The sequence below is a fragment of the Manis pentadactyla genome, chromosome 6, assembly GCF_030020395.1.
Source record: "Manis pentadactyla isolate mManPen7 chromosome 6, mManPen7.hap1, whole genome shotgun sequence".
In the NCBI taxonomy this organism is placed as follows: domain Eukaryota; kingdom Metazoa; phylum Chordata; class Mammalia; order Pholidota; family Manidae; genus Manis; species Manis pentadactyla.
Genome location: NC_080024.1, coordinates 32,851,684 through 32,868,968, shown reverse-complemented (window position 1 = coordinate 32,868,968; position 17,285 = coordinate 32,851,684). Strand labels below are relative to the sequence as shown.

General features: G+C 36.3%; 1 protein-coding gene across 31 annotated transcripts in view; it reads left to right on the top strand.

The window, feature by feature from the left end:
- ABI2 (abl interactor 2) overlaps window positions 1-17,285 on the top strand; it is a 163,373-nt gene that overhangs the window by 64,649 nt on the left and 81,439 nt on the right. For 7 of the 31 annotated variants that reach the window (XM_057503670.1, XM_036928037.2, XM_036928025.2 and 4 more), the window contains 4 exons: window positions 7,350-7,447; window positions 10,280-10,426; window positions 11,152-11,276; window positions 12,299-12,481. In XM_057503670.1, the coding sequence (XP_057359653.1) occupies window positions 7,350-7,447; window positions 10,280-10,426; window positions 11,152-11,276; window positions 12,299-12,481 (553 nt within the window). The remainder of the gene's footprint in view (window positions 1-7,349; window positions 7,448-10,279; window positions 10,427-11,151; window positions 11,277-12,298; window positions 12,482-17,285) is intronic. The other 24 variants (XM_036928044.2, XM_036928034.2, XM_036928046.2 and 21 more) reach the window with 5 other exon arrangements.

Here is a 17,285-nt window from a genome sequence, read left to right as displayed (position 1 = left end):
CTTGTTTTACTGATTAGCATATTGGCTCCAAGCCCTTAGTCTTGGTGAGGATGTAGAATTGTGAGGAGATTCCTTTTGAATAAAACAGGTAGAACTGGACCCACAGTGATGTGTGGCTACTCTGGATCTTTCCCTCTAAAGTTTATGTTCACACTTTGGCTGTTGGAGTGTTAATCTCCAAAGGGACAGAAGTGCACAGAGATTAACTGAAGGAAAAGCAGAAATGGACAAATTCTTTCCCCTTAAAGTTTAGAACAGCTTGCCTAAGCTACTATCCTCAAGCTCATTTCTTCCAAACCTTTCTATGATTCCTTCTTGGTAAAAGACAAGAATCTTCCTGGGTTCAGGATCTATTCTTTGTGAGAGATGGGCTGAAATGAGTGGGAAGGAGAGACTTCTGGAAAGAAAGTATCTAACAAGGAAGTATCATACTTGGAGAAGATTTTCTTAACATCTTTGCTCTTTGCATCAAAAAGCTCCACTGCTGAGTACTGTGGCTCTGTATAGGTGTTTCTACCATTTCTGGAGTTGACAAGGTGAGATAAGTACCCTGAATTCATTCTAGAAGCTAGAATGAGCCAATGCTTTCTTTCTATCCCTCTTTGTGAATATGTCTGTCTCCTCTATAAATTTGAAGCACAGAGTTAATAATTTTGGATGAACTAAAACAAAGTGGAGTGAAAAAATATTCTGCAGATAACAAATCGTTACTCTATATGCTGGTAAAAAAAATTAATGGTATTGAAAGAGTCATTAATGGAATAAATTAATATATTAAGGTAAAATGGAATTAAAGGAAAAAATGCTAAAGTTGGAAGGGACTGCAGATATTAAACCTGTCCAGTGGTTTTCCAGCTGTGCTTCTTGGAGACCTGTGGATTATATCGAGTGTCCTGAAGCCGAAGAATTATGCTTGGGATGGGACTAAAGGGGAAAATAGTGGAGAGCGGATGGAGGCCCCAAGGTACTTGACTACAGCCTCTGCCCATCCTCACTATTCCACATCCAGACACAGCCTATGCACAACCTATGGTGTTTGACAGGGTTATTTGCTACTTTGATTTCCTCCTCAGCTTTTCCTCTGTTTTTGCTCCCATTGTTGTCAGGCTTTTGATGCCTTTCGGGTAGACTCTACACAAAGATCATACTTTTGGACCAGACAGTGGGATTTGACTCAGAAGAGACCCCCATGCTTAAAAATTGAATTTTTTAAACATTTTATACAGCATGTTCTGGTGGTGCTTAGTGGTTATTTCCATCTGAAATTGGGTGTTTTTTTTCTTCAGTTGATTGAGGAGAACAAGTTGTAGAGTTTAAGACCATTGAAGACAATGTGATTTTTTACAACAAAAGGCATAAAAAGCCAGTGGATAGAAGGCCAGATTAGAAGTGTTTTAATATGTACCTGAGGCCATATAAAAGTGAAATGTGCCTTGAACTGGTACATCCTTTCTCCACTCTTTATTTTAATAGTAAAGAGGGTTTGAAGACCTTATTACTGATGTGTTTGAAATGGATTTTTCTATTGAAAGCACTAAAGTTGTCACTCATGAAGCTAAGCTGAAATACTCTTTAAGTAACTATATTAGTTTAGTTAAAAATAGTAAAGACTTCTGACTGTTAATGTAGTGTCTTGCCAATGGACTTCAGCACCCAGCAAGTTCACTATGGATTCAGTGTGACCAAAGAAATGACAGTAGAACTTTCTTGGGGTGAAAGGGTTTATACCCAACTTTATTCCCATGGTGGCAGGTCAGTCACTAGAATCCCATCCACTCAGAGTGAGTCTTCACGCAGTAAGCCGGTCTGCCTCTGGGCCTCTCTGCCCACACAGCCATCCTCTGGGCCTCTGTCTTCAGCACTGCCACCACTCCAGCCTTTGCTTTCCTGCAGCCTTGCAACCCTGCCACCATGTTGCCCAGAGCACTGGGCAGAGCTCTTTAGAGTCAGTAGCAACATATTGTCCACACGTGTGTAGTGAGCTAGCTGACCAGGGCCAGGTGAGAATCCTGGCCACAGGAACTTTCATTTTATCCACATGTAGTTAATTAATTTCAGTTGAACACTGTGCTGGCAAATTCTAAATAATTAATGAGGAGTGGTTGATTTTTCTGCAACTAAAATGTTAAGAGCATAGCACTTGAAAATTTTGCTTGGGATCTTGAAGGTCCTTGACCCTGTGTAAAAAATGGGCTAAAGTTTTTGCTTGAGTGCAATTTTTAAGTGTTTGTTAGTCCCTACAAAAGGATGATAAATTGTCCCCCACATTTCTAGCTTTCAGGTACAGCTGATGGTTCACCCGTAGTCATTTTTTTGACTAAGAAAAAGTCCATAGTAACAACAACCTTTAGGAGACCTGTCTGTTTTGCCTATTAGTTCCACTCTTTAGCCACCAGTGCTATTTGGCAAAGACTGGTTGTCAGAAACTATTTAAAAATCAAGCAGAAGTTTTCCCATCTTTATTCCTCTTTTTCTTCTTTCTTTCTTTTTTTTTTTACTGAAGTATAGTTGATATACAATCCTATATTGGTTTCAGATATGCAACACCATGATTCAGCAGTTGCCCCCTTTATTGCAGTGACTATCTGTCAACATAAGAAGGTGTTACAGAATCATTGGCTACATTCTCCACATTCTCCTACCATCCTGTGACCAACTTATATTGTGACTGAGAATTCTTGTGCCCCTTTATCCCTCTCCCTCTCCCCACCCACCTGCTCCAACCTCCTCCCCAGTGGTAACCACCAGTCGCTTCTCTGAGCTGAGTCTGCTGCTGTTTTGTTCATTGGTTTTCTTTTGATTTTAGATTCCACAAATAAGTAAAATCATGGTATTTGTCTTTCTCCAGCATAATACCCTCTAGGTCCATCCATGTTGTCCAAATGGAAGGATTTCTTTCCTTTTTATGACTAAATAATATTCCACTGTGTATATGCACCCCATCTTCTTTATCTCTTCATCTATTGATGGACACTTGAGTTGGTTCCATATCTTGGCTATTGTAAATGATGTGACATAAACATAGGGGTGCATATTATCTTTTCAAACCAGGGATTTTGTTTTCTTCAGGTAAATTCCTAGAAGTGGAATTACTGGGTCGTATGGTATTTCTGTTTTTAGTTTTGGAGGAACTTCCATACTGCTTTCCACAGTGTCTGCACCAATTGACATTCCCACCAACAGTGTAGGTAGTGTTCCCTTTTCTCTACATCCTCGTCAACACTAGTAGTATCTTGTCTTTTAGATAGTGGCCACTCTGATTGGTGTGAGGTGATATCTCATTGTGGTTTTAATTTGTATTTCCCTGATGATTAATCATGTGGAACACCTCTTCATGTGTTTGTTTTCCATCTGTATGTCTTCTTAGGAAAAATGTCTGTTCAGGTCCTCCACCCACTTTTAATTGGATTGTTTGTTTTTTGGGTGTTGAATTTTTCTCCTTCCTTTACTGCTTTCTCCCCCCACTTATTTCTAGTCTCTTATTCCTTTATCTTTGTATTGAATTATTTTAGGACTCTTGGCACCTTAAGCTTTCTGTCTTACTAAAAATTGCCTCTCTCATGAATTCACACTTGCATTTCTGATTTCAGCTTTGATGTCTCTCAGAGGATCTCCTGGTCCTTTTCCTGCTAGCCCCCTGAGAATTGAAGTAGGGACATATATCCTCTGAAGAGAATTATAGATCTCTAGAAGCTAAATAATTATGCATGGGATGGGACTAACGAGGAACAGTACAGGACAATGAATGGAGACCCCCAAGGTGTGTGTGACCATAGCTTCTGCCCATCTTCACTATTTCACATCCAGATACAACCTATACCTGTTACTCTTCACTTTTGATATTTCAGTCCTGCTTAAAAAACAAACAAAAAAACCCACCAAAACCTTGTTAACAGTTCAGCTCTGATTTTCCTGTATGAAACCTTCTATAATTATTCCTTCCCTCATTGATATTTCTTTTTTTGTAATTTCTATATAATATGTAGACATTCCTTTTTGTTTGAAAAATGGGAGTCTTATTTATTCTAAAACATTAAGTTCTTTGAAAGCTGAGAAATCATTTTATAGACCTTTGTGTTCACCATTGTCTCCTTTACTTTTCATATTCTTGTACCCTTGTACCTAGTATTCTGGTGAGTGGTAGGTGGTTGATAAGTGAGGGACATACCACAGGTGTCATTTTAGAATGTGTTTGCCACTTATATCACAGCAGGTCACATCAGTGGGAGATTCCTTTGTAGCAAGGACAATGTTCTTCATGAACTAGAGCAACTGGGCTGGCCAGCTTTATAAAAATAGTGAAGTTCACAGGTTACTGGGAAGCACTGAGATTTGTAATGAATGTTGTATTATTTTTCAAGGTTCCAGGAAGTATTAAATGTGCCAAAAGGAGAGAGCAGGAAAGGTAGGAGCACTGTAGAAATTGGCCTGATGGTTGGTGCTAGTTGTAGCGATCTCCAAAGCCTGGGAGGTCAGATCACTGTTGGGTCATGGACTGCTCTTGCCTCCAGTATTATCCGCATTCCATAGTCACAGGTCAGCGGGGAAGTATTTTGAGCTGTGGCCATGCATTAATCTTCAACACCTAAATGAAATGTTTCTTCTGTTTTGAAGGCTGCTTTCTGGTAGGAAAAATGGGCTGTTCCTCCTTGGACCTAATACCTGCTTTACGTATAGTTCAATGATGACTTTCTGCTTTATGGAATAAAAAAACATGCACATAGTTGAGTTATTATTGCATTCAGCCACCGAAGTTTGATTCCATTCGCACATAAAACTTTGAAAAGTATAATGAGCCCTCCCACTAGTGATTCAGGAACATTGACTACACCAGATGATAATTTCTGCTTATGTTTGCAGTTTGTTTTAAAAAAATGTTATTATGAGGTGGCTGCAGTGTGGCTTTCTTTGTCTTGAATTTATGGTGTGTTCCTGCTCCCGTGTTAGGTTTCTCTTCATTACACGTACAATTTAATCATGGTGTCTTGCTATGAAATGTTTATGGAAGTATTTCCCTCCATAAACTTCCCTTGTTGTAGTTTTTAGGACCATTTTGGCTATCCAATAAATACTTTCTTATGAAATTATTTTAGATTTGAAATACAGTTTATTAAAATTAGATGACAGTATTTATATTCTGCTTAGCATATTCATTGTTTTACTTAGCATAGAGGCATTTTTCATGGAAAATGACAAAGGAAGTAAAAGAACTCTTCGGTTAACATAAAGGTACAGTGTCAGTAAAGTATAAAATTATACTTTTTTGGACATTCTACAGGGACTCTTCAGTTTCTTAAGTGATTTAAGTTATTCATCTAAGCCCCATTAACCAAACTAATTCATCTGATGATTCTACAGATCATAAAACATATCATGCTTTATTTTTAGAAGTGTCTACCAGATTTCAATTTATAGATTATTTATTTTATGTTATTTTTGAGGGTAGATTAAAACACAGGAGATACTGCAATTTAAACAAAAACACCTTAATACCAAAACCTTAAATCACAGTTGGAGAGCTGTTTTCAAGTATTTTATCTATTCCATATATAGAATAAAATTCTCTTTCAGTCTTTTTCTATCCCTGTTCCTTTTCCTTCCTGTTTCTAGCAAACTGATGTAGTTTTAGTGTTTGGTTCACCTACTTCTCCCTCATCACTTAAAGTAACTGGGTTTTATGTTAAGGTTGAGCTTAAAGGACTTTGGTTACTACTTTAAAAAATCTTCTGGTATCATGAATTAAGATTTAAAGTTTTAAAAGCTACTGGTTGTCATATTATTCCTAAAATTTCCCCCAAATGTGGATTGATATTTTTTAAAAGCTCCTGGCATTTTCATTTCAAGATGTGATTAGCATACCCTCTGCTTATTAATGAGGGGAAGAGCAAGGATAAGTTAATCTTTATTCTTACTTGATAAAGAGTTTGTTTTTTATTTATTGTTTGAAAGCAACAACAAAAGGATTACAGATAAATGCATCGCTTTAAAAATATTGGCATCTCAGAGGTATCATTTGTCATTAAATATTGTTTTAACATCACACACAACTTGTTCACTGGACTATTCATTTGAAAAGTTTGTTTCTTGATATATTATATTGCCTATTCAGATGACAAGTAGTTTTTAGGATTTTTAAAAATTCCATTTAAGCCAGAGTTAATTTTGATAGCTTTGATACTCTATATACAATTATGAGTAGTTTTCTTAGAATTTATATTTTGAAATTAGTTATAAAAATGTATTCTTATTTCAGTGGTGTAATGTCTTGAAATTTCATTTTGCAAGTATAGTTTGAATATTGTAGACATACTCTTATTAGAAAAGTTGAGATCTTTTTTTGAAGTGCTTGGCAATCCAAAGTATTAGGGGCTTAAAGTTGGGTCAGGTGCAACGTTAACTCTTATCAATTGGTAATCTCAAACAATTTGAGATTGCATTTGAACTATATTTGTGAATCCTTAGGATGTCCAGGTTTTAAGGCTTACTGTGTAAGCGCTGACATACTTGTTTGGTAGTGTCCATTGTTCCCAGATTACCCAATTTTCCTACACGTGGATTTTAGTTGAGAACAGAATAGTAAGGAGTCACACCCCAGGTCTAATTTAGAACTATGTTCCATCTTTCCCATGCATGAATTAATCTTCATCTTGGGCCTGAGTGGGTTTAATTCCCACTGGAACTAGGATATTGCCAGTGGCCTGGGTACTGCTTACAGTTGAATGGGGGTACCTCAGACCTAACTTTCTAGTTCAGATGTTTGGGAACATGCCTTAACTTCTAGCAGTTTTCAGATAGGTGATTAAAGAGAACATGAAAGAAATCAAATTGTAAGGCTGATCTGATATTTAAAATAAAGCTTTCTCTGTGTATCATACAATTTAGCTTTATTTTATATTCTCTAGTTAACAATGGATCAAGACTATGGCTGCATAATTTATTTAGGAAACATGTATTTTGTTTTTTATGATACACTTAACTATCTGAAAAACAAGGAATTCTTAAAGGCATTATTGTTTCTGATTGAGTTATCCTTTATTAAAACTAAATTTTTTTTTACAGTTACCCTATTTAAGTTCAGTTGAATAGAGTATCAAATAATCTAACCAGTGATCTGTTGGTGTGATGGCCTAATGGCAAATAATCATTTGAAAAATCTTATGTTAGGAAGAGTCCTTTGAGTACAACTGTAGAATAATAGTAGAGTAGAAATTGCATATGAAATGCATGGCCTCTAATTTTTTTTCCTATTTAAACCTTCCCCCCCTTTGTTAAATAGCATAACATTATTTCTCAAAAGTGTCACTTTGTTTCACTGCATGCAAGTTGAGTTTTCCTCAAAATTTTTTTAGGTGAGTACCCAGAATATGAAGATGGGTGGGCTGCCGCGTACAACACCTCCAAGTCAGAAACCCCCCAGTCCCCCAATGTCAGGGAAAGGGACACTTGGGTGAGTATGTAACTAAGTAATAATAGAAAACCGTTTCATGTAGTGTCATTGAAAACTAAACACTACATATATTTAAACCTTTTTAATATTTGAAAAGAATATTTTCTTCCTTTTTTATGTGTAACTTACCCTTATCCTTTATAAACATCTTTATCCTTTAAAAAGATTTTGTTTAGAAGTTATTTTTTCTAATGAATTTTAAATTTAAAGTAAAATCCTAGCCCAAGTTCATGGTTTTATTATAAATTGTACTGTAATTCCTATTTTTGGAAAATTTTAGTCTTTTGTAGTGTAGTTGACTACTCAAACTATTCTTCTGAAGAACGCTGTGTAGACTACAAACTTCTGTGTATTGGGTGTGGTTACAGGAATATTGAGCTCTAATTCAGTCCTTACAGAAGTGGCCTCTGGATTTGACTTTTGGCAGAAATGGTCAATTAATGAAAAAGCTTGACATTTTTCTATTATGGAATCATAGTATACAAATTTGGTTTATTGTGGAGGTTTGTGATCAGGTGGGCATAATACATACCAGAGGCCAGATGACTAAAACTGGTCCAGCTATGGTTCAGCTCAGCTCCCACTCTGTGGTCTTGCATAGGCAGTCTCTTAGCAATTCAGCTTTTTCATCTGTAAAAGGGGGTAATATTTGTCCTCTGTCAACTTTTCAGAGTTACTGTACTATGAATTGGATTTAAAAAATATGTGTGAGACAAAGACAAAGTGCTTAATTATTAGCTTTATGCTATATGCTTTAAAGTTTTTAATTGACAATATTGTTTCTAGCCCCCTCACCAAAAAAACAAACAAATAAATAAAAACAAAACATAATCAAGCACTGTGAATCAGGACAGGAGAAGGATGAATTGGGATATAAAGAAAGGGTAATGTTGGAAGAGGAATTACAGTTAGGACAGTGGGAAAGAAAATAAAAATGAATTCCAGCCAGGAATAGGATGATTTTATTTGGATGGACCCCTTCCTCCTCCCCTCCCGCCCAAGAAAACCTGCTTAGATTAGAGAGGAAAAATCTAGTTGATCAAATAAGTTTTAAACTTCAGGGTAGACTGTAAATGGGTATAATTGTATAGTGTTAAGAACAGAGAGTCAGATCAAGAAATACTTGTTTTATTTTCCTGTGGAATATATACATGTCTGTCAGGTATAATACCTAATGGATTTTGTTACAGGGTTTTAAATCAAGATTGTTAGCAAGATAACCCACTGTAGTCTGTAGTAAAATAAGATTTTTCCACTGCTCTCAAATTTTGAAGGTTTATTCGTATACCAGCATTTGTTTTCTTTGTGTATTAGTAAGGGTTCTGCAGGACCCTTGAAGACCAGCATCGCTGAGCATCACAAGCTGGTGGATGGTCACAGCCTGTTTTTCCATCGTCTTTGCCTAGCTTCCATATTTTGTTCCTCTGTCCCTTGTTTATCTTTTTTTTTTTATCATAACCTTCACTGTACTTCTCACTCAGCGAAAGGTTTTTTCTTGGATGAAACAGAACATTTTTATTATCTGGGGAAAACTGTGTGGAAACTAGATGTTTGGGAATTAAAAAGTTTCCTATTTTATGGTTTTGTGTATTTACATCATACTTCCAGAGGTACTTAAACTTTTTAGTATTTTAAATCCAGGGCCTGACACTCTTTTTTCTTCCTTTGATCCAATATCTCATCTAGTGACCCTTATCTACTTTTAATCATTAATGTATGTATGTATTTATGCAAGGAGATTTTGAGGGCAGTTAGAATGGATGGGGTCATTGCCAAGTGTTCTCAGCCAGTCATTGTACCATAAGTTGAGTAGCCCAGGAGAGCAGTACTTAAAGGATTCTTGCGAGCTTTTGGGAGAGTGAGTTACAGAAAAATTTGTAAATCACGTGAGCAGTATCATTTCAGGAAAAGAAAGCTTTTAAATTTTCACATCTTGAGATCCCAATTTTTATTCTTTTAAAGGCCATAATGGCAGTATCATGTCAGTTGAGTATTTATCATTGTCATAAAGAATTGAGAAACTTAGGGATGAGAGCTAATAATCACCAGTGTTCCAGTGTGCATCCTATTTCCGACCTAGCCATATTTCCTTTGTTACGCTTCTCATTTTCTTCCTTAAAAGGTAATTTTGAGAAAAAGGGGAATAGGTTAGTAAGATATAGTCTGTTTTGTACTTTACAGTTCAAAGTAAAGTAGAAATAGTGGAGTTTTTTTTTCTCTTTTAATGTTGAACTCTGAGGAAGGTTAAAGGTCGAGAGATTAAGGTGAAAGTTAAAGGAGGAAGTAAGGTGAGAATGGAAGGAGATGAGATTAAATTGTGCATTTCTGTGTGTGGATATAATATATATAGAAAACTAAATTATTGTTACAGTTGGGTCAGTCAGTGTGGCGTTGTGGAGCCAAGTTCTAGATTCATTTACCTATCACTGAATATCTTTGGTTAGGGAGAGATGGGTGAGGAAGATAAGTAGTGCATTCATGCGGTGCAGTTAGGAGACTGACATGGTACTGAAGTAACTTGAACTCCTCCAAGGAAAGAAGAGTCTGGGGAAAATTGGCTTATCTGGTGGGAAAATCTTCATGCTCTCTGAGAGTGAATGAACAAAATTGCATTTAGCACAGGGAAATGAGGTTGGAGACTAAAGGCAATACTCATCAAAACCCTAATGGTGAAGAAGTGATACTTCAGGAAAGACTGAAATTTGTAGCTGGATTATTTGTTAAGACACATTTTCCTATCTCTGAATACAAATTGTATTTCGCTGCTGGCAACTCTGAATTATTGTGCCGAAATTTGCTAATCCCACAATACATACGCTCTTCTTTTTGTAGGCGACACTCCCCCTATCGCACACTGGAGCCAGTGCGTCCTCCAGTGGTACCAAACGATTATGTACCTAGCCCAACCCGTAATATGGCTCCCTCGCAGCAGAGCCCTGTGAGGACAGCTTCTGTGAATCAAAGAAATCGAACTTACAGGTATTTTCTCCACCTCAGTGCAAAATGTGATGGTCATAATACCATAATTTGTTCAGATAAGTTAAATCTGCCTCATTTTCCAAGCACTAAGTTCTTTTCCTCACTCCCAAACATAGAACCTTACGGTCTATGCAACTTTGAGCAGTTGAGCAGTCAGGAAGCTGGGGAAAAAAAATAAAAAAACAACCCAGACATTTTAAAGTGCAAACTTCTTTTCAAAATTAATAGTTATAATTGAACTGAAAAAGTTATGGCCCAGTTGTGGGAAATTTCAAGTTGTTTTTTGGTGGAACTTTACAGATGAAAAACTATACACAATAAAACACTAATATGGGATAGTATATCAAGATGTCATTACAAGTAAAACTAGTAACAAATCTCTTTTGGAAAACGATCTTTTTATTATAACAGAAGTTTCTTCAGACAGGCATTAAACTGGAATAAAAGAAAGCAATGTTACCTTTGGTTTTGAGCCCCACCATTTATCATGTATTTATGGAGAATTTCCCCCTCTTTCTCAGTCTCTCTAATACGTGGTTATTAAAAGATGGTCAAAATAAGTTTTTTGAACTGAGCTTCTTCCTTTTACTAAGAAATTCATATTTGAAATGGAGGGCCTTTGAATTATCTTTATTGCAGCTATATTTATTTCATAAAATTTTGGGAAATGCTGGTGATCTTACTGTACATAAATACTCATGTTTTGGTGGCTTTTACTTCTTTAGCAGCAGTGGGAGTAGCGGAGGAAGCCACCCGAGCAGCCGGAGCAGCAGTCGGGAGAACAGCGGCAGCGGCAGCGTGGGCGTGCCCATCGCGGTCCCCACTCCCTCTCCTCCCAGTGTCTTTCCAGGTAAACACGCGTGCTGCCTCATCGCCGCCTGCCCTTTCTGAATTTGAATTCAGTTTCTGGTTTAATTGCAGTGGGCTTTCTTCATAATCAGGATTTTTTTTACCTTTAGGACTCCATAAATGTTGGGAAATCTTTATGCATTTGTTGTTTTTAACCAAGTGGTTTATGAGTTTATGCTTACACACTTCTCTGTTCCTTGGCTTTATGTCTTTGGTGCTGTGGCTCAGTTGTCATAAAGAATTTCAAGTACCACCTTAGTATGAAATATATGTTTAATTCCCGTGAGTGTTATGACAGTGCATGCCTCTGGACACAGTGGGGACTCAGTGCGATCGTATTGGTAACACAGGATTGGACATACTTAAAAGTAGTTTGGACGGTTACATTTAGTGGACTCTTGTAACTTAATTGTCTCTGAATTGCTACTCCCTTTTCTTTGAAAAGGAAAAGTGTGCTTTAATCTGAAGACATCATAGTTAAAATTTAGTTTTAAAATCATGACATAAAAACAGAGAGAGAATATTACATATTTAATTTACTTATAATAAATAGATAATACCTTTTAAAAATGATGAAAAAGAGATTTGTATTTTTTTTAATTCCTTTTTTACCTGATAGAACTTTATGTCTGGAGTATATGTTTATTTTCTGATCTGTGTGATTCAAAATGGAATACTGTTGTTTCCTAGTATATTGTGTTTAGCTTTATATACTATTTACAGAATGTTATGCCAAAAATTACAATATATAGGGAGCACTTTTCTTCCAGAGTGGTGGCTTTCAGGTAAAAAGGAATGATTGTTTTTTAATGAATTTAAAAATCTGTTACCCTGAGCATCTTGACTTATTTGCTGCAAACCTAATAATTCATTAACATAGCCCCATTCTTTTTTAACCCTATCTTCTATTCTTTGGTTAGTGTTAAGCATTGAGTATCTAAAGATAAGTTCTCTTATGCCTTTTCTAATCCTGCCTGATGGGACTGCCTCATTAATGCTGCCTCTTACTCCTCTTCCCCTCAGCCCCTGCTGGCTCTGCTGGTACTCCTCCCCTTCCTGCTACTTCTGCATCTGCCCCTGCCCCTCTTGTTCCTGCTACTGTCCCTTCCTCCACTGCCCCAGATGCTGCTGCTGGGGGTGCCCAGACCCTTGCTGATGGCTTCACTTCTCCAACTCCCCCTGTTGTTTCTTCCAATCCCCCTCCAGGTGAGTATTCGCTTATTCCTTGGCAGGCAAATCCAGTCATCTGGCTCTTCTCTTACCTGGAAATCTGCTTTATGATTTTTGTTTGTATTTTGTATTAAAAAAAAAAGTGAAAATAAATGTACTAATAGGTAAAAATGGTATGTGACCAAAGACTAGAATTCCCTGAGAAAATCAAGGCAAAGTTTCTTGTACATTTTTCCAGTGGAGTAGCACAAATACATATATGTTTTTAATTGCTTGAATTTAATCTACAAGAGTTTTGTGAATTTAGTATGCAGCCATCTTCTGTATAGTTTGGAGAAGTTATCATTAGAAATATTGTTTGTTATAGGTTAAGTCATTAACAAAAAAATTAAGTCTCTGGCAATTCTAAGGTGTATTACTGGTTTTTTTTTTAGTTTTTGTTAATGTCTCTTTTTTTCCTTTTTTTTTTCTTATTTTGGTATCATTAGTCTACAATTACATGAGGAACATTATGTTTACTAGACTCCCCCCTTCAGCAAGTCCCCCCCACATACCCCATTACAGTCACTGTCCGTCAGTGTAGTAAGATGCTGTAGAATCACTACTTGTCTTCTCTGTGTTGTACAGCCCTCCCCGGGCACCCCCCAACATTATGCTAATCATAATGCTCCCTTTCTCCACCCCCCACATATCCCTCCCTTCCCACCCATCCTCCCCAGTCCTTTTCCCTTTGGCAACTGTTAGTCCATTCTTGGGTTCTGTGAGTCTGCTGCTGTTTTGTTCCTTCAGTTTTTTCTTTGTTCTCATACTCCACAGATGAGTGAAATCATTTGGTACTTGTCTTTCTCTGCCTGGCTTATTTCACTGAGCATAATACCCTCTAGCTCCATCCATGTTGTTGCAAATGGTAGGATTTGTTTTCTTCTTATGTCTGAATAATATTCCATTCTGTGTATGTACCACATCTTCTTTATCCATTCATCTACTGATGGACACTTAGGTTGCTTCCATTTCTTGGCTATTGTAAATAGTGCTGTGATAAACATAGGGGTGCATATGTCTTTTTCAAACTGGGCTACTGCATTCTTAGGGTAAATTCCTAGGAGTGGAATTCCTGGATCAAATGGTATTTCTATTTTGAGCTTTTTGAGGAACCTCCATACTGTTTTCCACAGTCATTGAACTAATTTACATTCCTACCAGCAGTGTAGGAGGGTTCCCTTTCTCCACAACCTCACTAACATTTGTTGTTCTTTGTCTTTTGGATGGTGGCCATCCTTACTCGTGTGAGGTGATATCTCATTGTGGTTTTAATTTGCATTTCTCTGATGACTAGCAATGTGGAGCATCTTTTCGTGTGTCTGTTGGCCATCTGAATTTCTCCTTTGGAGAACTGTCTGTTCAGCTCCTCTGCCCATTTTTTAATTAGATTATTTGCTTTTTGTTTGTTGAGATGCGTGAGCTCTTTATATATTTTGGATGTCAACCCTTTATCAGATCCATCATTTATGAATATATTCTCTCATATTGTAGGATGCCTTTTTGTTCTATTGGTGGTGTCCTTTGCTGTACAGAAGCTTTTCATCTTGATATAGTGCCACTTGTTCATTTTTGCTTTTGTTTCCCTTGCCTGGGGAGATATGTTCATGAAGAAGTTGCTCGTGCTTATATCAAAAGATTTTTGCCTATGTTCTTTTCTAAGAGTTTTATTAAGGTGTATTTTATATAAAATATTTCATGTAACAGTTTGAAAGTATAAGTCTACAATAACAATCTCTTGCTTCATATAGCTGTATTAGAAAACATAGACAATGGACTTTTTAAGTATTTCAAGTTTAGAAAGAAGAACAAAGCTGGGTTATCAGACTCCCTCATTAACTATACTGCAAAGCTACAGTTATCAAAACTATATAGTAATGGCCCAAGAGGTGATGTGGAGATCAGTGGAACAGAATAGAGAGCCCAGAAATAAACCCATGCTTATATGGTAAATTATATGACAAAGGAGGCAAGAATATATAATGGGGAAGAGATAGTCTCTTCAGTAAATGGTGTTGGGGAACCTGGACAGCTACATGCAAAAGAATGAAACTTGATCACAGTCTTCCATCATCCACAAAAATAAACTTGAAATGGATTGAAGACTTAAATATAAGACCTGAAACCATAAAACTCTAAGAAGAAAACATAGGCACTAAACTCTTCAATATTAGCATTAGTAATTTTTTTCTGGATATGTTTCTCCAGGCAAGGGAAATAAAAGCAAAAATGAACAAATGGGGTTCTATCAAACTAGAAAGCTTTGCTGCATAGCAAAGGAAACTATTAACAAAACAGAAAAGCAGCCTACTCTACAGGAGAAGAAATTTTCAAATCATACAAACCTACTCTATGGGAGAAGAAATTTTCAAATCATACTTCCAATTAAATTATATTCAGGTCTGCTGCTGTATCCAGATGTTTAAATGTTTTATAAGACAATTTTAGCTAAAATGGATTTTGGATGGTGTTGTATGGAATAGATACTGTGATACCACTCCTTTAAGAGCTTTCTACAGTGAGTAATGGTCTGTTCTTTCATCCATATACAACTCTGTTAAGCCAGACTGGCTAGATAAATATAAGAATCTGTGCTCCTGCATCAGTAAATTGGTTGTAGGCCCAGAAAGGATCCAAAACACATAGAGAACTTTACAACTCGGCACCAAAGATACAGTTAACCCAATTAAAAAATGGGCATAGGATCTGAATAAACATTTTTCCAAAGAAGAAATACAGATGGCCAACAGACACATGAAAAGATGCTCAACAGCTTTAATCAGGGAAATGTAAATCAAAACCACGGTGAGATATCACCTTAGATTGATCAGAATGGCTAGTATCAACAAGACAAGAAATAACAAATCTTGGTGAGAATGTGTAGAAAAGGGAGCTCTCTCATAATTGGCAGGATTGCAAATTGGTGTATCCACTATGGAAAGCAGTATGGAGGCTTCTCAAAAAACTAAAATAGAAATATCATATAATCCAGCAATTCCACTTCTGGGTATTTACCTGAGGAAAACAAAGTCATTAATTTAAAAACATGTTTGCACTCCTATGTTTATTGCAGCATTATTTTAATAGCCAAGATATGGAAGCAACCTAAATGTCCATTGATAGATGAATGAATAAAGAAGATATGGTACATATGTACAATGGAATATTATTCAGCAATAAAAAGGAAATAAATTTTACCATTTGTAATAACATGGATGGACCCAGAAGGCATAATGCTAAGTGAAATAAGTCAGAGGATGTTGAATACCATATGGTTTCACTTATATGTGGAATCTGAAAAACAGGACAGACAAAACAAATAGACTCATATACACACAGAATGGACGGTTGGTTGCCATGGGAAGAATATGGGGGACAGGTGAAATAGGCATAAAAAGGTACAAACTGCAAATTATAAAATAGTGACAGGGTTGGGAAGTATAGCATAGGGAATATAGCTTATATAGAATAATACTGTAATATCTGTATGGTGACAGATGGTAACTACACTTACTATGGTGAGCATTTAGTAATGTGTTTAATTGTTGAATCACTCTTCATCTGAAACCCATTTAATATTATATATAAACTATATTTCAACAAAAAATGACTATAAGATAATTTCAGGTCTAAGTGTAATTTAAGATTGGTGTTTTAGTGTTTTAAGATGGCAACCTCAAATCTGTTTCGGTGGGGAAGAAGAAAAAGGTTCAATTGCTATAAAATAAAATATATTTGAAAAGTTAATAGTCATTAGTACCAGGTTAGTAAACAAGTTCTTATCTAAGATAAAAATGTATGTGTTCGGACATACATCATCTTAATTTGCCATATATTTCATAGAACTTGTATTCAGGTCTGCTGCTGTATCCAGATGTATAAATGTTTTATAAGACAATTTTAGCTAAAATGAATTTTGGATGGTATTGTATGGGATAGATACTGTGATACCACTCCTTTAAGAGATGCTTTCTACAGTGAGTAATGGTCTGTTCTTTCATCCATATACAACTCTGTTAAGCCAGACTGGCTAGATAAATATAAGAATCTATGCTCCTGCATCAGTAAAGAATTCATCTTGAAATTGGTTGTAGGTCAGAAAGGATTATTCACTCTCACCTGAGAATCAGCATCTTGGTAACTTATTATTTAATAGTAGGTGTTGATTCATAGCCTGTGCTGAATAAACATTTGTTGTATGACTGGATAATTAAAGGTTTTTTTTTTTTACAAACAGCAAGGTAAATGCCTTAACAATTTATATCAATATAATCTCTTTTATACAGTGTCTTTGAATCACCAAGTACCTTTTTCTTTTCTTTCTATTAAAGTATAATTATGTACAGTAAAATTCACGCTTTTTAGTGTGTATTTCTGTGAGTTTTGACAAATATGTACGGTGATGTAACCACAACTACAATCAAGATGTACAACAGTCCTGTCATCCCCAGATTTCCTCCATGTTCCCTGTTTGTAGACAGTCCTTCACTTTCACTTCTAGCCCCCAGCAACCGCTTCATCTCTTTTCTGTCTCTCTATAAAGTTTTGCTTTGGTAAGGATATCATGTAAAAGAAGCATTTGACATGTAGCCTTTTGGGTCTGGCTTTTTGGCACAGTGCATTTGAGATTTATCCATGTTGTTGCATGTTTCATCATTTTGTTCCTTTTTATTACTGAGTAGTGTCCTATTGTATGGGTGTGCCACAGTTTGTTTATCTCTTCCCCAGTTGAGGGATGTTTGGATTATTTCCATTTTGGGTGATTGATTATGAATAAAATTGCCATTAACATTCACACACA